This window comes from Festucalex cinctus, chromosome 12 (assembly GCF_051991245.1).
Source record: "Festucalex cinctus isolate MCC-2025b chromosome 12, RoL_Fcin_1.0, whole genome shotgun sequence".
NCBI classification, from domain to species: Eukaryota; Metazoa; Chordata; class Actinopteri; order Syngnathiformes; family Syngnathidae; genus Festucalex; species Festucalex cinctus.
Genome location: NC_135422.1, coordinates 14,488,211 through 14,510,613, shown reverse-complemented (window position 1 = coordinate 14,510,613; position 22,403 = coordinate 14,488,211). Strand labels below are relative to the sequence as shown.

Below are 22,403 nucleotides of genomic sequence, written 5' to 3'. Positions count from 1 at the left end.
ACATTTCTGCAGATATGCATGATGGCAACCTAGCTGAAAATCCCCCACTCCTGGGTCAAAAGTACACGAGTTGCTATGATTTGACCTTTCATTTCCTGTGTGACACTCCGCCCACCAATTACCTTAGCATGGCAGGAAGATGGCGGACAAACTTGCTCTAGTTTTCCCATAGTAAAACGTGCTCATGAGATTACGCGTAAAATACCACACTTTTGCAATGCGGTTTATTAAGACAGTGAAGTACATTTAAATACAAACAAAAGATCCAACATTCTAAAGTATCAATCTTTCGTGTTCAAATAACTCAATTTACATAATTATATCACACAGTAGGCAGCAACCGTGATCATTTTCATTGGTGTAAAGAGGTCATATTACAAAAGTTAATACTGTATTTAAAAAAAAAAAAACTTAATCCTTTAATTAGAATAAAGTAAAATCCTTGTAATCCTTAATAAGTGGATAGATAGTATATATATATATATATGTATGATCTGGAATGGCGCTTCTGATGTTGCTGTGATGACGTCACATCAGCCTGACGTCAATCAGCGTAAAGTCACCATCCACTTTCACGCGCGTGATCTTCGTGATGTCGGCTCGGTAATTGAAGCTCGGTATTTCGATGGTGTTGACAACCACGCTGAAAGCCTTGGCGCCACATTGGATGATTATCTGGACAAACAAGACCGCAAAATGGCAGCTGAGGAATTTTTCAACAGGTAAACTGACACGAGTGAAACTTATTTTTGGTCTTCAATCAAGCTACGATTTTGAACCCCAATCCTGTGCAGCTGTGACATGCTGACTTAAGTCTACGTGCTTCCCACCAATAAACACTTTGATATTATTGTGTTAACCTCAAGGTAGCCGTCTGCTTGAAAGGAGGAGGTTTGCAGCAGGTGCTCCTCCAGACCCCAGAAGTTAGACAGGTAGGCCTTCCGCACAATCTTGTGAATGTTTCCAGACTGGAACTCAGCGTTCAGGCGCAGTGGGACGTCGTCGTTGCTGCCCATCAAGTCGATGTTAAAACTACAAGGCAAAAAGCGCAAACATGTTATCTATCAGGGTAACAGCCTCCATTTGTGGAGCATGTGGCCTCGTACCTAGTTGGGTTCTGCTTGACTCGCCCTCTGACGGAGATGTTGCGGCCCACGCTCAGACCTTCAACCAGCTCCCCGACGAAGGCAGACTGCAACACGAGAATATAATTTGTTGACCGTTTGTCCCATGATGGCTGAAAAGTGGATTGGCAACTGAGGCTCTTTTGAATCATGTTATCACTGTAGTGTTACGTTTGAATTGGGGGTGTCAGGCGATTAAATGTTTTAATCGCAAATTACATACTGTTCTAAAAGCATCCTAAAATTGAGTTACAATTAAAAAGATGTACTGTAAAAACTAGTGTAATATTGATTTGTGTTGAGGTCATTTTTTCTGCCACCAGATGGCATAATTGCATTTGTATTTCCATATTAAGAGCTATCTATTCTTTAACATGATGTAACTTGTGAAATCCTGCACAATTTTATATTGTAAAATACAAATTGACCCCAGTCTCCACAAATATATGCATTATTATTAAATGTATTACTGCTAAATTTTGACGTGGACGTGTCTGCTGCATTAACTGGAATTCCCCCAGTACAGGCTTTCCAAGTAAGGGGCAGTCATTACCCGTGATTGGCCGTTACCTACTTCCTCAGCACAGGTGATGTCATCACCAGTCGACAGCAAGTAGGAAAAATACTTTTTAAATGCATTAATTGTATAAGAAAAAATAATGATATAATCAAATTCTGGACAAAATATTAACTTCACTGCTGAAAATTGTTCATTGAGTCAAAGTTTGAAATGAACTCAAAATTAACGCACTAATTTTGACACCCCTAGTTTAAATCAATATTTGTAATAATGCTCTTTAGCATTGACACAAAAATTATATAAACTCACTCCCGCAGGTTTCATTTCGACTCTGCGCCAGCATATAATTGGAGTCGTTGATATGATGGGGGTGAGAACAGTTGAATTTGACTCATCGGCATTGTTGACGGGGACCTGTTGTTTTTTCATTGAAAGGCAAAAAAGACAGTTAGCATCGTCTTGGCTTCATGCCATTTTTGGTGGGTGACCACTCACGGCCTCGAGCCTTCCACAAGCGGCCATCTTCTTGACGATCGCCAGCACCAGTTGTTCTTTGAAGTTCAACACAACAGAGATGTTCCTTGGCTTCGTCACCTGAAACCAACAGCGTTTGACTTCATTAAATTAACATGAGCTAGCGCTGTGTCGTTGTTGAATGTGGAATGAAGGCAACTTAAGTAAATGTTCTGTGTTGATTGGCGCTTGGTTTCTATCCACCAACGCTGCTAGCACGGTGGGGCTTACCTTTTCAGTCTGAACTGGCACAAACTGTTCTTCGTTTGTTCCCCAATTCGCGAAATCATCTGAGGATAGGCCATCTTGAGCCAGCTGGCTGCTTTTATTTCTGTTTACAATCACCACAGGCACCAGGATAAAGATGGATAGCAGGATAGCCACCAGGCAAGCTATTAGTACAGCCACATGCCAGGTCTGCAATCCCCCCTTCTCCGGCTTAGGAGCAAAATAGTCATCTCTCTCCTGAGAAAAATGGTTTATGTTTTAAGGATTTTTGTTGTCATGTGGAGTCATAACTCAAAACAGCGTCATGCTTGGACAGTGATTTTCAAAGTGTGGTGCGTGGGCTCCCTCTAGTGGTACAGTAAGAAATATATACATTGTTTAAAAAAGTCACAACTTTTCTTTACACTAATATGTGCACCCAAACGAATCTATTCTGATTAATATTATGTTTATGGAATATGATTATTCAACAAAATCCACTGCTTTTATTTTCTTGTTTGGGGTGGCCATTTTGTCACATGCAGCTGTTTGACTGAACTTGCCATCAAAGTGCTTATTTTATGTCAATCGCAAGTGAGAAAATGGCTGCCCCGAAATAGATAAAAGCGGGTGGATTTTTCGGATTTTTCTAATTCATATACCAGAAACACCATCAGAATGTTGTATTAAACATATTGTAGAGAAAATTGTTTACTTCCCCTTTAGGGCGTTTAAGAACACTCATTTCTCAGTCACTGTAGCATCAATATACAGTATTCAGTTTGCATGGATGCTATGCTGCTGCATAGCACCAGCTTGCCTTCAAATATTGAAAATCCCGTTTTTACAAGGCAAACCCAAGTTGAAGATATGTCAGAATCAAAATCGCAAATGAATATTGGCAAAAACCCTCACATGCGTGAATGCAAAAATTACGTCATTTTTGCAGATGGATTACATTTTGTTTGGTCTGGACTACTGTTACAGCTATGTTTTCTCAAATAAAAATTCCAAGTCCGATTTTTTATTTTTATTTTTTAATCTGCAGTATCAGTTAATTCCAGAAGTGCACACAACAGTTTGATAACTTACCTCATATTTCTGAGAATTACTTGTCATTTTCCAAGTGAACGAGGCGGCCGCAGATATTCAGGAGTAAGCAATCTGGTCGGTGTGATTTTGAAGCTCGACTTGCACGTATACATTTCGCCCAGGCGTTCAACCGGTGGCGAGCTTGTGTCGTTTACCGTTTGTTTTGTGACGCACTTCACGTTGCTTTCGAAGTACGCAAAGTACGCAGCATGACATCTTAAAGTATGAAAGGTGGTGCAAAGCTTTGATTGGTTTATTGATTGGCTGATTGAAGGACAACCACGAGGCAGTGCGTTGTCTGACGGCAAATTATGGTGTAATGCACAATTAAATATCACAAAGAGGAACAGCAGAGTTAATATGATGAGGTCAAATGCAGCACACGATACACATTGTAATAAACTTTTTTTTTTCAAGGTTTAAATTCCCCCTACTCAACAATTTAGCACATTACCACAAATAATTATGAAAGTGCATCTAAACACAGAAAAGCCAACACACTCACGTCTCATCGGTGGCAATATTTCACACTATCTGTGCTTAAATATAAGGTGCACCTATAGTTAATTCTGACATTGCACATAATTATTATTCCCACTTGAATGTCATTAGTTTTGTGAGCAGAGTGGCTATGGCTCCCTGTGCTCAGCGCTATACCTCGAGGGTGCAGTTTAGGAACAATGAGCCATTAAAATACTTTTTTTTGGGGGGGGGGCCACAGGAGTTCACGTGCGGATGTTGTGGAAGATAATTTAAAAGTCAGAGTATAACTTAAGATCGACAAGGTGACTACAACTTTGCAGAAGTAGTCTCTATAAGATGTTCAATTTTACAATAAACCATTTTAATGTGCATCAATTCTTCTACACGAGTTACTGATTAGGTGACCGTGTGTTTCCTCAACAGGAAGGAAAAACTGAACTACTGCAGTCTAGAATGGGATAATTCTATTTTGTCATTTTTAAGTCAAGTGCAAAAAACTAAAATAAAAAAAAAAATTAAAAAAAAGGATGAAAAATTGAGTAAATGTTAATTATGGATTTAGACCACGAAGCCCCCCCCCACCAATCCAGCTCGGTTATTCTCCTTCAGGCAGATGATACTGACCGGGATCCAACCTATGAAACAGAAAATGACGGCAGTACCTTAGTTGTGGATAAAAGTACAAGCAATGTGATTCAAGTGTTAAGTTATTATAGTTGGCAAGATGCTGTGATCTGAGGAAAACCTCAATTTCTGTAAAACTAAGAGTGTAGAAGTAATCACTGCCATATAAATCTCCAAGATCTCACAGATTTTATTGCAACCATAAAACTCTCTTGCAAAATGACAAAATGAATTGAGAACACAGTATTTCACGCCAAAAGATCAATATCGCTACCTGCTGGTGGAACGTTATATTTGTGAGCGCAATGAATGTTTATTTTGTAATTAATTAGAAAATACACGTATTTACATTTGAGTGTATGTATATTAAAATGTATTTAAAATAAAATTCCAACCGCAGTTTTAATGTACTAAAGTGTACTGTAGAGTGCGCTGGAGAGCAATGGTGCGTTCACGTCATTCAAGAAAAATGTGTGACAAGCGTTCGCGTACTTCCAAATGAAAACAATTGTGTGATAACACTAACTAATTGCCATTCGGAGTGGAACAAAAACATTCGGTTTATCATGTGCACCTTTGAGCTTATCGCTCTTTGATCCGCGTCTTTTATCGATCGTAGTGTGTCGACTCGGCGCGTTTGAACTGACAGTAAACGACTCCGATATGACGAACGAGATACGACCAACAATAATAGTGAATTCAAGCCTGTAAAGTAAACGTCCTAGATTGTCAATTTCAAGGTTTTCAACATGTCTTTTTAGAGTTAAAGTGAACCCATTTTGATCCAAACGTGATAAAACGAATTGGGTGGATTTGTCCGCAAACGCACCATTACGGTTGTCAATTCCTGGCTAGCTTAGCAGGCGGGCGAGAGCGCCACCATGTTTCCTTCGAGTCCTCGTCCAAAACACCTCTCGCCGACATGCTCTCTCCTGCTAACGGTGTGCCTTGCGTCCTTGTCGGTTACCGGGGCCAAGCAGGCGAGCCTCCGAGAAGTCACCGACGGCAACTGGGAGGACATCCTGACCGGAGAGTGGATGATTGAATTGTCAGTAGCTTAGCTAAGTCAGTCAGCTAGCCACATGGAGCGGACATTGGAGGGCGTTTTGCCGTCTAACTTGTTGTCATTTACGGGCGCAATTGTTCATTTGAACTAACGTTGTCACTCCTAAAGTAACGTCTCGGAAGAGTGTTTGGTGGTTGTCTTGCTATGTTACATTAGCTTCACCAACTAGCCGGCTAATCACATGCACAAGCTAGCAGCTTTACACGCGTTGGAAGTATTTGCATGTCAATGACAGTAGATGAAACAGTTATTAATTTTTTTGTCATTAGCTGTCAAGCTTTTGCAAAGCACAACTCCTCATTATGACACCCGTTTTTAGAACATCTGAAGACCCAAGGAACTTAAGAAGAGTAAATTATCTTCTCTAAGTCTCACCCAAAAAGTTTGTTTGCACCTTTTTCCTGTTCTTTAGTAATTCATTAACTAAAAATATTGTTTTCTGAACAAAAAGAGCAGGAAAAAAGCTTTTCATGGAAAGAAACTTCAAGGAACACAGTGTCTAAATGAGCCGTGAGCAATGATTTTACATGGTGTTCATCATTCACTCCATGGACTGGGTCACCCTTTACCTTATTATAGCTCGACACTAAAGTTGTTGGTACCTGTTCACTTTTGACCGTAATCGGGGGTGGAAAATTGAGGGGGGGAAAAAATTCATTTGAAGGAACAATTGTTCATCTCATCTTGCTTTGTTAACTTGTAAGTAGTATTGTTAAGCTATGTTAGCTACCTATATGGCTAATAATAATATACACAATGTAGCAGTCTATTTTTACTTGTAGTGTAATGGTTAGCATGTCTGCCTCTCCTTCCTGAGGTTCAGGTATTGACACTTAAAATCATTTTCACCCCCCCGCAGCTATGCGCCCTGGTGTCCGGCCTGCCAGCAGCTACAACCGGTGTGGAAGGAGTTCGCTGACTGGGGGGAGGATATGGGGGTCAACATTGCCAAGGTGGATGTGACCGAGCAACCAGGTAGGGAGCACCCTCAAAAAGTACCGTACTTGGTGGTTTGGGTTTCATTCTCGAGTTTTCATGAGTCTTTAACCTTCTGTCCTCATTTGAAAGGGCTTAGTGGGAGATTCATCATTACGTCGCTTCCGACCATTTACCAGTAAGTTCTCCTGTGGTGTTTGGCTATATCCTGTCTCTTTATGTTTCAAGGAGGCTTGTTATGCAGTTTTTTTCACAATTGAAAACAGTTCCCAGGTGTCTTCAAAGTATGTATGGAACATGCTTTTGTTAAAATACCCAAAGGATTATGGATATTATTGTTAAGATCATTTTTCTTGCGTTGGCGAAATTTAGGGCTATGCAATTAATCAAATCCAAATCGGCATCGTAACGTAGTAGAATGCAATTTTCAAATAAATTGCTTTATTTCAGTCGGCTGGTAGGATTTATTATTTATATGAAGGGTACTATGCCTGTTTTCCAAGTAAATCATCTGCTTGTTTCTATTAGTGGAAGCACCCAAAGCTATTAAATTGCATTATCGCGGCAGTATTAAATAAAAGGCCTTTATAGTTTTACATTTAAAAGACAATTTTCCATAACATTTCATGTTTTTTTGTGTTACTAGTACCACCATGCTGAACTACAAATAACAAAATAAGTCAACGAGAAAACAAATGCTTATTGTATGTGCATTGCAGTTGCAAAGACGGCGTTTTCCGAAAGTACCAGGGTGCACGCACCAAGGACGAGTTCCTCAGCTTCGTGGACGAGAAGAAGTGGAGTGCGGTGGAGCCGGTCTCCTCCTGGTTTGCGCCCTCGTCTTTCCTGTGAGTTCGCAACGTTGACTCACTCTCTCTATCTGTCTTTCTTTCCTTCTTTCTTCTCCTTAGAGGTTCCAACTTCCACTATAATTTTGTTGTTTTAAAAATAACGATACCTCGATACGGTGATACATCGCGATATTTTCTCTCACGGTGGGTTATCGATATGCCTATGCCAAGTATCGATACGGCCGCTGTAACGGCTCCATTGTTCCTTATTGCGCAATTACTTGGCGGGCCGCTAGAGGGAGCGCCTCATAAGAGTGGTGGGGAAATGTGCGGCAGTCTTCAGCCGAAGAAGACCAAAGTAAACAAAACGCCGGCTGCATACAAGTCAAAGATGTGGATATATTGATAGTGTGGAATGGACACATTTGGGATTTTATCAAATGGAAGAGAGAAGAGACGGACTTGGGTGCATGCAAGAACTGTCCCACAATAGTTACACTGGAAACATGACGAATATGACAGCCACTTAGAGCGGCATCATCCAGGACTAGACTTGCTAAAGGTAAGAGGTAATTCTCTCTCTGTCTGCTAATTTAATTCTCCAAGGGCAAAGTTGATCACGCACAGCATCTCTGTGTATATTTGCAATTGATTTCCACCCGTATAGCGTAGTTGTGAATGATGGTTTTCGCTACGTGAATTTGTTAGGCGTCAGGGGCACGATGTAGATGTCTTGCTTGGTGAGTTTAAGCGGGGGCAATACGACACGAAAAACACAACGCTGTGATAGTTACAAAATGAAATGGAGCTCAGCTAAAGCTCCCAAATGTCGGGCCACTCTCCCGAACTTCCAAACTACACTAGTGCAACAAGAAATGAGTAATAGCAAACTAACACACGAGAGCGGAGGCTCGCTAACAAAACGAAGGGAGAAAAGAACACATACAAATTGCCAGACCACGACTGAAGACAACCAAATAAAATAACCGGTCATTTCACTGAGAAAAAGAATTCCAACTTTGTAAGAGGAGATCAGGGCTAAACTAATGCACTTGAGTCATCACAATGAGTAGGTCTTACTAGCGAGTCAACAACGGATGGACATCGATCATTTTTTTAAAAATTTTTTTTTACCATTTTCACGCATTCCATCAGTTATTGGAACCTCAAATCATCCATGCTGCTCTTTTTCTTTTCTTTTTTTATTTTAAAGAAAAGCATGAGCTTACTTTTACTTGTGTAAGACATTTATATGTCCAGCGAGTGACCCAGTTTTGTATAAGTTTCTATGAAAAATGTTTATTATATCGTCAGTGTTAGTTTTAAAACATATCTTTCTACTTTTTGAAGCACACAATTTCTGAGCAATGTTAATATTGATTTAATTGGATTTAATATCTAAAATTTCATTTAAAATTAATTCAAAATTTATAAAATGAAACAATTGACTATGTAACTGACTGGCATGTTGTATGACAGTAGTGTTTAAGAAAGACACAAATTTGTTCATAGAAAGTTCTCTGTTGAGAAGACATTTGTATTTGTTTAAAAAAAAAAATGCACTAAATTACTCACTCTGAAGAATGTTTAACTCATTCACTGCCAATGACGACTATAGATGTCAAAAATAAAATTAAATAAAATTAAATTAAAATTTTAATTAAAAAAAAAAGAAATTTCAATTTAGTTTTAGTTATAGTCTTCTGACTAAATATAATTAAAGCCTTAGTCATAACTTAGTCGCCTGATTGTATTTGAGTTTTAATCCAACTTTAGTCGAAAAAAAATAAGGAGCAATTTTAGTCGACTAAATTGACTTCTGGAGGTCGAGACCCAGTTTGTGGTCTCAGTAAGACCAAGACCAATCACTATGCACGATGGTAGCACTTAGCAATGAAATTGTTGTCATTGTTGTTATTAATAACAATTGGGATTAATAACTATGAATGAAAATAATGTATAACTAAAACTAAATTCAAATTTCTTGTCAAAATTTGCACTGGCTGTTTGCTTGGATTTTTGACGTCTATAGTCGTCATTGGCAGTGAATGAGTTAATGTTTAATGTTTTTTTTTTTCAGTGATGGTATGAAAATAAACTATTTTGTCATTGAAAAAAACATCAGTTTATGTCTTGAGTAGATTTATCGTGATTATCGTGGACTTATTTCCTGACCAATATATCGATAATCGCAGTATCGTCATATCGCGAGATAATCGTTAATGTGAGCCTCGTATCGTATCGTATCGTATCGTGAGGTACCCAAAGGTTCCCACCCCTACCTTTAACATGATGTCTTGTTTGTGTCATGTTTTACAGAATGAACTCCATGTCTGCTCTCTTCAAGCTTTCCATGTTCATCCGGGTAAGTATTGTTCATGCGTGTTAAGCTCTTGACAAGTGATTTGAGAATTTAATAAGGTAATGGAGGAAAAAGAATCGTCACATTAGATTGGTATTAGAGGCAGACTTTTGTGGGTCTTCCCATGGGAGCCATGCATACCAAATTTCATGTTGACAACTTAGTGAAGCTGACTTTGGCGGCTGAAAAAAAAATGTAGAGAATGACGCTACTGTGTCAAAATGTTTCCTTCATGCCAAAATGGCAGAATTCCTGTATCTTTTTGAGAGTGTCTTCTTGAGACATTTTTTTTGTGGTTCTACTCGTGATATATGCCTAACTGGCTTCAGACTTTTTTTTTTTTTTTTTTGGGGTCTCCTTGAGAATGACAGGCCTCGCAAATTTCATACTGCTCATCCATGAAAGCATACGCTAACATGCTACTATTGATTTTCTTCCAGCGTTGCCATAACTACATGACAGAGCAACTGGGCATTCCCGTGTGGGGCTCGTACGTCATCTTCGGGCTGGCCACGCTCTTCTCTGGCCTCGCTCTGGGACTGGTAAGCAAAACTGGATTTTTTTTTTCCCTCAATTGTTTCTTTTGCAAAGTAGCATACACAATATTTGGCATTATTTTGTTTTTCAGCTGCTGGTGTTCATCGCAGACTTTGTATTCCCATCGCGACGGTTTTCGCCGGACTACTATCAGAGTAAGTTTTCATCTTTTCATACTCATTGTAGAAGAGAATATCCTCCCATGAAAGCTTTATGAATATTTTATTAACTATTTGAATTCTTTTATAAAGACCAGATATTTTTTAATTCATTATGAGGCTGCCCTGATGGCAAAGCGGTGCTAAAAATGTTTTAAAAATCAGCATGCTACTTTATTACATTTAAGATCATGCCATGTTATCTAAACAATAGACAGAATTGGTAGATGTAAATTACATTTTGCACCGTTAAACTTCGCATTCAAATAATTGAGGAAGTAGTAAAAAATTATCCTTTCTACTTCCCCTTTAAATGGGAAGTCAACCGCCCCCCCCAAAAAAATTCTTGACAATAACATGTTCTATGCAGCCTCACTAGTCTAAATACGGTATTCTGGGGAATATTGCATTAGTGGAATATGAGTTAAGCATCAAAAGCCAGCTGTTTTTATCAATATCAGAAGGCGGCCATTTTGCCACTTGCTGTCGACTGAAAATGATGTCACGGTTGTGCATGTCTCTGATAACAACAAATCACAGCTCAGCTTCAGAAAACACGTGAGCTGTGATTGGTCGTTGCTGAACCCCAAGCAACTGGGATGTCATCTTCAGTTGACAGCAAGTGGGCAAACTGGCCGCCCCTTGAGATGGACAAAAATGGCTGGATTTTGCTGCATAACTCATATTCCACAAATGTAATATTAATCCGAATATTATGTTTAGACTAATGACGTAACATATAACATATTAGGGGTGTGAATTGCCTAGTACCTGACGATTCGATTCGTATCACGATTCACAGGTCACGATTCGATTCGATACCGATTAATCCCGATACGAATGGTCACGATTCGATACCGATTAATCCCGATACGAATTTATAAGTCGATTGTTGCGATTTTTTTCCATTCAAATTTAGAAAATACTATCAGTAAATTTGTACATGTACACTGTAAGATTTGTATGAATATATTTATCTAAAACTTGAGGCTTATAACCGTGAGCCACTGTACACAAACTTTTTGCAATCTGTTTCACATTTGAACAGCATTAAAATAAAAATATTAAGGCTTAATGTGCCGTTCATATAACATTCTTCCATGCTCAAGGTGTGAATCCTAAAAAAAAAAAAAAAAAAAAAAAAAAAAAATCGATTCTGCCGATTATTGAATCGATTCGAGAATCGCGCGATGTAGTATCGCGATATATCACCGAATCGATTTTTTTTAACACCCCTATAACATATTATTGTCAAGAAATGTTTAAGGTTGACCTACACATTAAAGATGCCGATTTATTACATTGCGACAGTGGATATAAAAAGTCTAAACACCGTCTGCACATTCCTTGTGCATGTGCTCCGATAACAGGAAATGTGGCTGTGTTCAGAATGAAGCCCGTATGTTAAATGGGGGTCAACACACCTACCACCATTTTAAGTTCCTCCGATTAGCCCCGTATATAGTTCAATCTCAGTTGTTTTTTATTTTTATTTTTGTCTCTTTCATATCACAAAAACTCGGCACTTTAGCCGGGGTTTATCATCCTATGTAAAAACTTATCCCAATATAAAACTAACTTGTTTCACAACGGCACTGACCTTGACTCTGGCCACAGCAAACATTTTTTTTACCCCGGTAGAAGCCAAGTAGCGAGAAGCCTCGCGACGCGCTTGGCTTAAAGCGCTACGTCAGTGCAAAGCCTCATTACTGTTGCTGACGCGCAGAAAAACAAACGGCGGACCAGGCCTGGCTCCTCCAACAGCAGCAGGAGGAGGAGGAGCACGAGGCCGACGGCGAGGAGGACGACGAAGAAGAGGAGGAAGAGGAGGAGGAAGACGAGACATGGCGGACCCGCAGGGCCTCGCCTGAGGGCCGGCCCGAACCCAAAGGACAGGCCGTGAGGAAGAGGGCGGTGGCCAGACGTAAAGAGGAAGAGGAGGAGGAGGAAGAGGAGGATGAAGAGGAGGAGGAGGAGGACACCTAGAGGGCCGGAGTGGAGTGTCACGTCATCTCTCGTGGAGTGGGAGGAAGCTCACACTTCTAACGACGTTTACAACGCGCCTCTCTTCCTCCTCCTCCTCTTCCTCTTCGGGTGCCATGGCGGCTCCAACCGGGAACAAAACTTGAGCGTTGGGAGGTTTGTGGAGCTGTTGGAAGTTTGCGGTGTTCTTTTTCAGCTATGCATCCTTTCTTTTTCTTTTTCTTGTTTTTTTTGTTTTTGTTTTAATAAAGGTGTCATTTTATGTATATAGATGTCATATGTCCCTGTAATGGTGTTTGATGGCCCATGAGTGCAGTGTTTCCCAACCTAGCCAAGGTTAAGAAATGCAAAATTCTGGGAAATTTTTAAGTTGGAAGCTTTCCATGGAAAGTATCAGGAATTATTCGAAGTATTTGGGAATAAAGAAGGGATTTACAAAATTGAGTGTAGTCTCTGAATCTTAATAAAATATTTTGTAAATTTGACACCACAGAGGTTTTTTTTTTTTTTTTTTTTTTTTAAAGCTTAGGAATTATGAAAAATCACCTTATTGTCTCCACTCTCAAACCACCTTGCTTATGTCTGCTGAAAAACAGATCATGATAAAACAAAACTTCTTCAATTCCCAGTTAGTTGGCATAACTTCCATGGAATGTTTCCCATTTGGGATATTTCCAAAATTCTTAAATTCCCATGGAAATTTACCAGCTTTTCCACACCTTTGCATCCCCAGCCAAGGCACATATTTTATCATTGAAAACTCTCGGGACACCAGACAAAAAATGTCACCAAAAATATATAATACTGAAATGATGATGATGTAATTTATTAAATTTACTAGCAAGAGATGTATACACAGGTTAATTGTACCTTCTGAAATATATTTGACGAGCATTTAATTGTTCTGCTTGTCACTGTCATTATTGAATAGATAGATAAGCAATAAATCATGATTTGTAACTATTCAGACCAGTTAAGTGTAATTAATTTGCCACAGCACACATGATGACACTACTATGCTGCGGCACAGCAGTTGGGAACCACTGCATTAGTGCGTGAGAGAAGTGGCGCTAATGTGTTGAGCTGCACTCTGTTTACACACAATGTAGCATTAGGATCAGAGCCAATGTCACTCCAGATTTACATTCCACTCTGCATTTTTCTACAGTTGAACACAAAACATGCAGTCTATTTTCCCCGCAAACACATGTAAAGCCAGGTTAGCATTTATAGCAATGTTACATGTAGCCTATTTTTAAAGTTAAAAAATATATATAAAATACATTTAAAAAAAATACTGTACACTTTGCCTCTGATCCTCTGGTTATTATCCGTTATGTTTTCGTCTACATTGAGCATCATTAGGAATGGCGTTCTTTTCATTCACATGTGTAAAAAAATACATTGTGTGCTCGCTTAAATTAGCATATAGCATCATTAGCATTTACGTCACATTAATCCACAAATATCAAAATAAGTTGAGCAAATTGAGTGTAGGAGACATCCCATAACCACATTATTTAGCATTATAATATCATTAGCATTAAACTTGGAAATACAACTAAAGCAAAACTACTCAAGCCTTTTGAAGACCCGGACAGTACGTTTTCCCTGTTTATAAGCAGTTTTTCGACGCTAGAAATAAAACATTTGTGTGTAAAAAATACATATATATATATATATATATATATATATATATATATATATATATATATATATATATATATATATATATATATATATATGGGTGCCAATTGAAAGAAGTCAAAACTAAAATAACTCACCCCCATTGAAGAAGACGCCCTCACAGAAAGGCCTCTCTGTTCCTTAACTGTTATAATTTTAGCTATGTTAGCATATAGCAACAATTGCTGTAGAAACAAACATGAATTCATTGCGTGTTACTGATATTTCATGTTAACATGTAGCAAGCATTTGAGCTCTTTCCTGTGTCATAGCCAAAAAAACAAAACAAAAAAAAAACGTGTTCTGTGGTTGTCATGACGCTTACACCACTTTGAAAGTTGTGGTCTACTTTGTTTTAGAACCACTGACTCCGGACATATTGACAATTGTCCTCTTTGTTATTGAATTAAAGGTTGTTTCAATGATGTGGTCTCTATTGTAAAAGCTTACAGACTGCTTTATCACAGAGCCAACACAACAGATGACATTTTAATGTTGATACTTCAATAAACATGTTCAGTAGCAAGTTAAAATTATATTCACGTTTGCCACTCGCAGTTTGTACTGTACTTCCTAGGGGTGGGATGGAGGTTGGTCAATTTTCTTTTCTTTTCTTTTTCTTTTTTCATTTTTCTTTTTTCTTTTTTAAACAGACATTGTGCAAATCGGTCCCATACATGATGAGACTCCGTGAACACTAATGTAGCTTCACTAAAGGTACAGGCCAGGGTTGGTAAGTTAAGTTATACAGTCTTGTTCAGGCGAAACATACATAGGCGGGATAATATTTCACTGATCAATAAGTACATTTATAAATTAAACAGTATGAAATCAATTTATGCTTATATTACAACGATGATTTTTTTTAATGAGTGTTTATAGCATATTCTTGCCAGTAGATGGCATTGTATGAGCACTTTTATTCCATGGTGTCCTTGCAACAGGAGTTTTCCATTGTTAATCGGACATTTAAAATTTGACTTTCCACTCAAATTTAGACCATGCTGACCAACTTGACACTTCATTAAGTACACTTGCGTAATTGAATGGATTTTTTTCCCACCCTACATGTTTTGTATTATGTTTTAATTACGTTACACTAATAAATAAATAAATACATTGCCTGCCTGCTTCATTTACTTACATTGAAATACGTAATCAATAATTTCATTCATGATTAAATCAAGTCGACTTCACATTTAATAGATTCATTCAAGTTTAAATCACACAAGGCAGCCATTTTTGTATGCTGCAACGTCATCACAGGTGATGACAACAGTGAGCCACAGTGAGTGCAGGTTCGCACATCCACCCTAGTTCAGAGGTTCTAGGCTCAAAATTTGTTCCCAGCCGTCCTGTGCCTGTGGGTTTACGCTGGTTTCCTTCCACATTCCAAAAACGCGCATGGTAGATTAACTGAAGACTTACATTGCGTATAGTGACTTTGACCTGGCTTAACTGAACTACCATGAATAAATGACGTTTATTAAACATGAGTAAATTATTAAACATAATTAGATTAAGTTGGACCTATAGTTAATTACGTTTACCCAACCCAAGTACATTAAGATTGACCACCAGATTTGCTTAATACTTTGATAAAACAATTTATGTGGAAATTATTTTCATGATTTAAAAAAATTACATTGTTAAAATATATTTTTCCTGTTTTATAATGTGATTCATTTCTATTAACCATAGATTACCTCCACAAGCAGGGCTGGACAGGCCATCTGGCATAGAGGGTAGATGCCCGGTGGGCCGGCCTCTTTTGGGGCCGATGTACTGCTTTTTAATTAATTACTAATTTAATTTAGTTAATTATTTTCCTACATTTACCCCAAGACGCTGGCCCACAATTTAGAGGGACCACCTGGACCTGTCCGTTAATCCATTTCGAATATAGATAGCAAACTGAAACATCATCAGTAAACATCAGAGGCAGAACTACATGTGCATGGGCCAATTTTTTTAGTGCCAGTCCAGCCCTGTCCACAACTACACACTTTTAGTGACGCTAACACAGATGAGCACAGTTGGTGTCAAAAGAATAATTGTGTATGATAGCTTTTGAGTAGGAAGTAAATGGAATTTTTGCAACATTGAGAAGGTTAAGGCAGGGCAAACCCAAAACTGCGGTTTGGCTGTTTTGTTTTATTTTATTGTTTTGTGTGTGGGTGTGTGTGGGTGTGTGTGTGTCGGTGTTAATGGCTCCTGGGAAACAAAGTCAGCCAGCCGAGCGACCGTTTCTACGGAGACGGCGAGGTTTGTTGTGGCGCTCGGCACCCGACCCGAAACCTACATCTGGTCCTGGGTCAGTCGAAAAGCCCCCAACACAACACACATGCACACACACCCTGAGTTGAAACATTTTCTGCTTGGCTCGGAACTGGTGTACATTTAGACATCGGAATTCATTTAAGATTGGGACACCAGGGAAAGGGAGGGAGAGTTTTGTTTTGTGCTCAGATTTTGCACAAAAACAGAACGACCAAAAAGGACTCAACAAACTTGGGGGAAAAAACAAACAAACCCAAGTTAGTGATAGTTTGCTAGTTTAAAGTGACCAGATTTTCAAAATTAAAAACCAGGCCACTACAATTTCGCTAAAAATCCAATACAGCGTTCCATCGCTATAACGTGGTTCACTTTTTGCGGCCTCGCTGTTTATTTTGAATGCTTTATTTATTTATTTATTTATTTATTTATTTATTTATTTATTTATTCAGTAATGTACATATTTTATATAATTTACGATGCCTTTAACCTTGAGAATGTTTAAACGAGAGAACTTTGAGAAAATGTAAATGCCTCGATGAGAAAAGCGTTTAAACTGTATGGTGGGGGGGTTTTAGAGCCTTTAAAACATTTATAATAAATGTCAAACATAAAGCTAACTACTTTGCGGATTTCATTTATTGTAGGTATTTTTTTGGAACCTTACCCCAACGGAAAATGAGGCAACACTGTATAGGGCCTAGAATAAATTCTCACCAGGAACTATTCAAAACAAACGTAATCGCTAGTCAATCTGGTGACCCGTGGTTGTGTTATTGCTTTAGCTAATGCTAAATGCTAACCTGGTTGACAGTTCAACAGCGTTAAAGAAGACAACGCATACATCATTATCCAACCTTTTATACTCGATCCCGGCACCTAATGGAAGCTATCTGTGCCGTTTACATTGGAAATGTGAACACTTAACTAGGTCTGACTGGCGACCTTAGCATTAGGCTAGTAGGACAGTTCCCATGATTTTTATACACGGAAACAGGAAGTAGTTCTAGTTTTGGTATGTCGCTATGACAACTGTGTGATTGACGTGTGCTCACCCTAAGCTAGTAGGCTACTTCCTTTTAGTGGGGTTAAAAGTACTTAAGTAACTTTTTTTTATGTGAGCATATAACCAAAGGTAAATATTGCTGAGCAAATATATTACGTTATTTTCAGATTTAAGGCTGACAAAGTACTTTAGCAAACAAGAAAAGCTGTTGGCGTACTACTGTAGAATCCTGACAGCCTTGTTAGGGCTAAAAGGCACTTGTGGATGACGTCGAAGTGTCTGGACTTTGACATGCCTCCCGTGGAGAATTTATTTCTCCACAAGCGAGGGGGACGACCTACGGAAGTACCACCACTGTGTCAGCAGCGGAGGTTCCAGTCATGCCGACTACATGGCAGAGCTTAAGAATTTGCCTCCTGTCTAAAGGACGTCTTAATTGTCGTACAAGTGCCGAAATAAAAGGCCACTTCTTGGTTCAAAGACGACGACAAAAGATGGCATATCAGTTTTTGTTTTTGCCGTGAGGGGAATGCTTTCGTTATTAACTCTAGGGACCAAATAGCAGAATTTCTCTATCAAAACAACTTCACACATGTTGATAGTTTATATTCCAAGTTTAGTTTGACTTTTTAAACTAAGATCCCCTTGAAATCTCCCTACTATTATTATTATTAGCCTAAGTTGTAAACCAGCGCAGTGAGAAAAGATTTTTTTCCCAAGGAGGTATTTGAACAGAGCCCAGTCGCATTGTTTGGATTTCACGCTCGACATGCCGACACATTCCCAAATGTTAGCTTGGGTTCATCCCGCTGAAAGGAGGGCAGGCCCCGACTTGTGTTTGCGAGCTCACCTGTGGTCACATTTCACCACCTTTTGCCTCATACACACAAACACACACACGAGAGTGCGGCTGAGGCAAAACGGCCATTACAAAGCAAAAGTTCAGACTTGTGTCTTAGTCTTCAGGCATGCCATTTTCAGACTTTTTTGCGGGTCGTCCTGTAATAGACAGGCCTACCAAATTTCATCTCGTTGGCTGATTGTTTTTGCTGAATGGTAGAGGTGCCGACTGATCCAAAATGGCCTCCAAAACGGCTTCCTATGTCTCCTTTAGACTTTTTATGCATCTGCTCATGATAGACAGTGGCTTTTGGGGAAAAGATTGTTTTTGTAAAATTTTAGGAGGTCCTACCAAGCCTAAATGTGAACTTGCCGTGTCTTTTCATGCATGGCTTCTTGAGACTTTTTTTGTGCGTCTACTCATTTAGACATGTCTGACAAATTTGATGTTGCTAAGTGAAACTGACTGACTACAAGACTCCCTCTCTTTGGAATCAAATTTTTATCCTCTACAAATGTGTCAAGCAATGATTTGTTCCGTCTGATACAAGACCCTCAGATTAAAATGCATGTTCCTGTTCATGTCTTTGCTTGTAAAACCTCAAGCACATTTTACACCCCCACAAAAATGATGATGTGGCGTATGTGACACAGATGGCTCAGACTACAACTGCATTACAGTACTTCGACAAATCCTGCATACGGAATTTACCAAATAAATAATCATTTTTGTTTTCATACTCTAAATGATTAGACTAGCCAGTGGCCGCTGTAGCCAGTAATGACCTAAGTAAGCTAGCTCACAAGCTTGAGTAGACTAGCTTTATTTTCCTGGAGCTTGCAGCTAGTGTTGGGACTTTCTCGAGGATGAAATAACAGCATTTGTGGTTCACTCAAATACATGAGGACGTACTTGCGGGCAAACCTGGAATTATATCAACTGCAGTTCCTTCTCAGAGGAGGAAAAGGGTGGATCCAGCATCCAGCAGTGGTGACCACGTGAAAACCTCCATTCCGCGAACTCAAAGAAGAAAAAGCTTCAATCCTTGAGGAAAAAAAAAAAAAAAACCCCGCTTACGTCAACATCCGAAAAACATGAGCCGAAAAAACTATAATTCCTTTCAGATGTATCAGTGACGCCCCGGAATGCGCTAATCTGTTGTGTTTGGTGGAAACAGACAACGAGCCTCGGAGACACTTAATCCTTCTCCAAACGTCCCCCAATACAAGTTTGAAGTTACAACAAAAGCTCGTTTCCTTGGTGGAACATTTTTTAAAGACGTATGATTAAACATCAAGCAGCAGTCCACAGAGTTCATAGGCTGGTGAAATATCAAGGTTCCTGTTGCATCACTCGCATCGCTGTAATCACTTACTCGTTTTTTATTTATTTGAATTAGATCTAAATTGTTAACATTGCTTTATCTGGCGGTTGTGGCTAGACATGAGAATGCTTACATTAAAACTCATTCACTGCCTTTGACAAGTATACTTGTCAATTGTATTTTTTAGAGCGGTGCTAAATGGGGGCGAATCTGAGCATGCTCCACTGTAAATATCAAACTTGGAAACAACTTTACTGATGCCCAACCACCGGTAGATGACATCATTGCCCCATTTTATAGGAAATAAACACAGTTTCAGAGTCCATGGGAGAAATGGCTGTATTTTGGCAAACCTACATTTTTCTGCTGTCAATTATAAAAGAACGGGACGGGACAAAAAGTAGGGAGTCTATTCTGTTATTTGGTAGATTCGGTTTATATATAATTATTGAATGTAATATCACGCGAGTATTGGAAATGTAAAAATTTTCTATAATGACTGGCAGTGAATGAGTTAAACATAGATTCCTTGACATAAAGTAGTTGAAACAAAGATATGTGGAACAAGATGGCTCTATCTTTCCATGCGGGTTGTCACTGTTCCCGATGTTTTGTATTTTCCATAAGTATCTTGTACATCATGAAAAGCTGTGGTATGCCAAAAAAAAGTCATAATTTGGTCTGTACTTGCGTTTTAGGGTGAAGTAAAGGGGAAAAACAATGCTGTAAAAATGTTTTTCTAATGTGTAAATAGGAACATATTTAATGACGTTTAAAATGTCACTGTGCTGAAGCACACATTCTATAGTTGAGACACTATCCTGTTTCGTTGGGGTCTATGTGAAAGCCACAGGCAAAAAAAATGCCAGGTGCGCCTTTCAGACAAAACATTCCGAAATGGAGAGAACTTGCAGGATTCACACAGGAAGGAGATTCGAACCAGAAAGTGAGAATAACTATCAACAACGGTACCGTTACACTGTTAAGAAAGATGTCGTCTGTGATGTTTGATGAGGCATATTGTGTCATCTAAATTAGCCTTCTCTTCAAAGGACACCTCATTGGTAATGATGATGATGACGTCACAACATTTCAGGCTTGGCGATAATAGTCGTTTCAAAGTAGTTACTATTACATATTCTGCAACACCAGAAAACAATCAACAATCAACTGGTTGTCCTCAAAATACAACCAGGACTTTTCTGTATATATATATTTTTTTTTTTAGTGTTCTCCAGGATGGCAGGCAAAGGGAAGGGCAAAGGCAAGGGCAAAGGTAAAAAAGGCAAGGCGGCAGAGGTCAATGAAAACACGCCCCTGACTGAACTAACGGAACAGCAACTGATGGAGCGCGTGGCTAAGATTACAGACCAGCTGCAGCGCATCCAGGATGAGAAGAAGAGTTTCCAGCTAATGCGGGATCAGGTCAAGGCCTTCTGGGAGATCGCCAAGCAAAAGCTGCAAGACGTGAAGGACAAGCTGCGCGAGGGTAGCATTGTGCGGGACGAGGCCAAGATGCGCCACCGAATGTTGGTGGCTAAATACCAGCAGAAAGTTCGGCACCTGGAGTCAGAGTGCCACACCAACGTTTCACAACTGAAGCGGGACGGTGCCGGCTTCTCCATCATCGACAACAACAAGCGCTTCGAGATGGAGCAAGGGGCGCTGAACGAGATCCGCAGCCTGCAGGTGCACCTCAGCGAGAAAGAGCTATTCAGCCAAAACCATATCAAGCAGCTGAAGTTTAATCAGGCGGCCGAGCTCGTGGACATCATGGTCCCGCATGACTGGAGGAAGGTGGAGCTGGAGGCCAAGCACAACGCCAAGATCCTCCCGATGATCGAGGCGTCCGAGATGAAGCTCGAAGCCATAATCAACATCCTGGACACCCAAATGCAAATCCGTCTGGAGTCGCTGAAGAAGGAGCACGACGGCGCCTTCCGCGACGCGCTGCAGCGAAGCTGGGAGTTCTACCAAGCGCACATGGAGGAGATCTCCCTCTTGGAGAAGCAGCTCACCACGCTCATGTGCCAGGGCGTGGTGCGGCAGCTGAACTTCATCCAGAAGCAGCCCTCGTGCCCGCAGGAGAGCCTCCAGCAGGACAAGAAGAAACTGGAGGAGCTCCACAGGCAGCTGGAGAAGCACAACGAGGACAAGGCCCAGCGCGAGGCCAGCGACGCTCGCCTCAGAGTCCTGGAGGAGGAGTTGGAGGAACTGTCCATCAAGCACAGCATTCTTGTCCAGGACCTGGAGCGCAAGGAGCAGGAGCACGATGATCTGCTTAAGAGCCATGCGGCAGGTCTTCTGGAGGTCCAGCACCGCAATGGGCTGCAGACAAGGCAGCTGAAGCTCAAACTAGAGGCCACCACCAAAACGCTGGAGAAGCTTGAAAAGATCCTTAGTGCTTAACGCTGGCTCGGGAAACAGTATTCACGTGGTGGAACGTTTTGGACTTCCATGGGGGACTCTAGTTTCAGGTTTTCAGGTTTTCTTTGGAGTGACCGAAACGATGGAAATCGTGAGCTCTGTTATCCGTGAGCGTAGCTCTCAACATCTGTAGGGATTCGGCATCAACTCCAAATTCCTGCTTGGTTAGATGCGCCTCTGGACAGACCATAGTGCCTTTGACATGGTGGATAGCGACAAAGTACAAATACTTTGTCTGCACTTAAATACATTCTTCTGGTGTCTGGACTTAATTCAAATATTTGATGCTGTTTACTCCCTACAAATAAAAACAGTTAATCTGTACTTTCTGCTCCTACACAGTCAATTTCGTAGAGTAAATTTTACTCTAAAAAGACTATATTCGGTCCCACTCTAAACAGAGTAAATTTGTACACTTGGAAGCGAGTAAAATACTAAAAACAACA

The 22,403-nt window shown here is 39.9% G+C and overlaps 3 protein-coding genes across 3 annotated transcripts; 2 read left to right on the top strand and 1 right to left on the bottom strand.

Moving 5' to 3' along the window:
• Positions 1-207: 207 nt before the first annotated feature.
• LOC144031534 (uncharacterized) lies at positions 208-3,622 on the bottom strand. Its single transcript, XM_077538790.1, has 7 exons — positions 3,457-3,622; positions 2,389-2,622; positions 2,140-2,238; positions 1,954-2,058; positions 1,107-1,192; positions 861-1,032; positions 208-675 (listed from the first exon to the last, which is right to left on the bottom strand). Exons 1-7 carry the CDS (start codon positions 3,481-3,483, stop codon positions 529-531), a joined length of 870 nt encoding a protein of 289 aa, XP_077394916.1. The 5' UTR covers positions 3,484-3,622; the 3' UTR covers positions 208-528.
• A 1,659-nt stretch (positions 3,623-5,281) lies between these two features.
• On the top strand, positions 5,282-13,698 carry tmx1 (thioredoxin-related transmembrane protein 1). Its single transcript, XM_077538789.1, has 8 exons — positions 5,282-5,611; positions 6,489-6,604; positions 6,698-6,743; positions 7,285-7,413; positions 9,676-9,721; positions 10,159-10,260; positions 10,347-10,410; positions 12,140-13,698. The coding sequence occupies exons 1-8, from the start codon at positions 5,445-5,447 to the stop codon at positions 12,397-12,399; spliced, it is 930 nt and encodes a 309-aa protein (XP_077394915.1). The 5' UTR covers positions 5,282-5,444; the 3' UTR covers positions 12,400-13,698.
• Positions 13,699-20,606: 6,908 nt separating this feature from the next.
• On the top strand, positions 20,607-21,939 carry LOC144031222 (dynein regulatory complex subunit 4-like). The gene is given in 3 exon segments (XM_077538112.1): positions 20,607-20,664; positions 20,667-20,690; positions 20,693-21,939. Coding segments are annotated over 3 exon segments (1,329 nt in total).
• The last annotated feature ends 464 nt before the right edge of the window (positions 21,940-22,403 follow it).

Excerpts from the sequence above, each read along its gene's own strand:
- LOC144031534 (XM_077538790.1), bottom strand. The coding sequence starts at position 3,483 with ATGACAAGTAATTCTCAGAAATATGAG. Across the intron at positions 2,239-2,388 it reads TGCCAGTTCAGACTGAAAAG|GTGACGAAGCCAAGGAACAT; the intron begins GTAAGCCCCACC and ends TGTTGGTTTCAG. Across the intron at positions 676-860 it reads AAGCAGACGGCTACCTTGAG|ATAATCATCCAATGTGGCGC; the intron begins GTTAACACAATA and ends TTGTTTGTCCAG.
- tmx1 (XM_077538789.1), top strand. The coding sequence starts at position 5,445 with ATGTTTCCTTCGAGTCCTCGTCCAAAACACCTCTCGCCGACATGCTCT. Across the intron at positions 6,605-6,697 it reads GGATGTGACCGAGCAACCAG|GGCTTAGTGGGAGATTCATC; the intron begins GTAGGGAGCACC and ends CTCATTTGAAAG. Across the intron at positions 7,414-9,675 it reads TTTGCGCCCTCGTCTTTCCT|AATGAACTCCATGTCTGCTC; the intron begins GTGAGTTCGCAA and ends CATGTTTTACAG.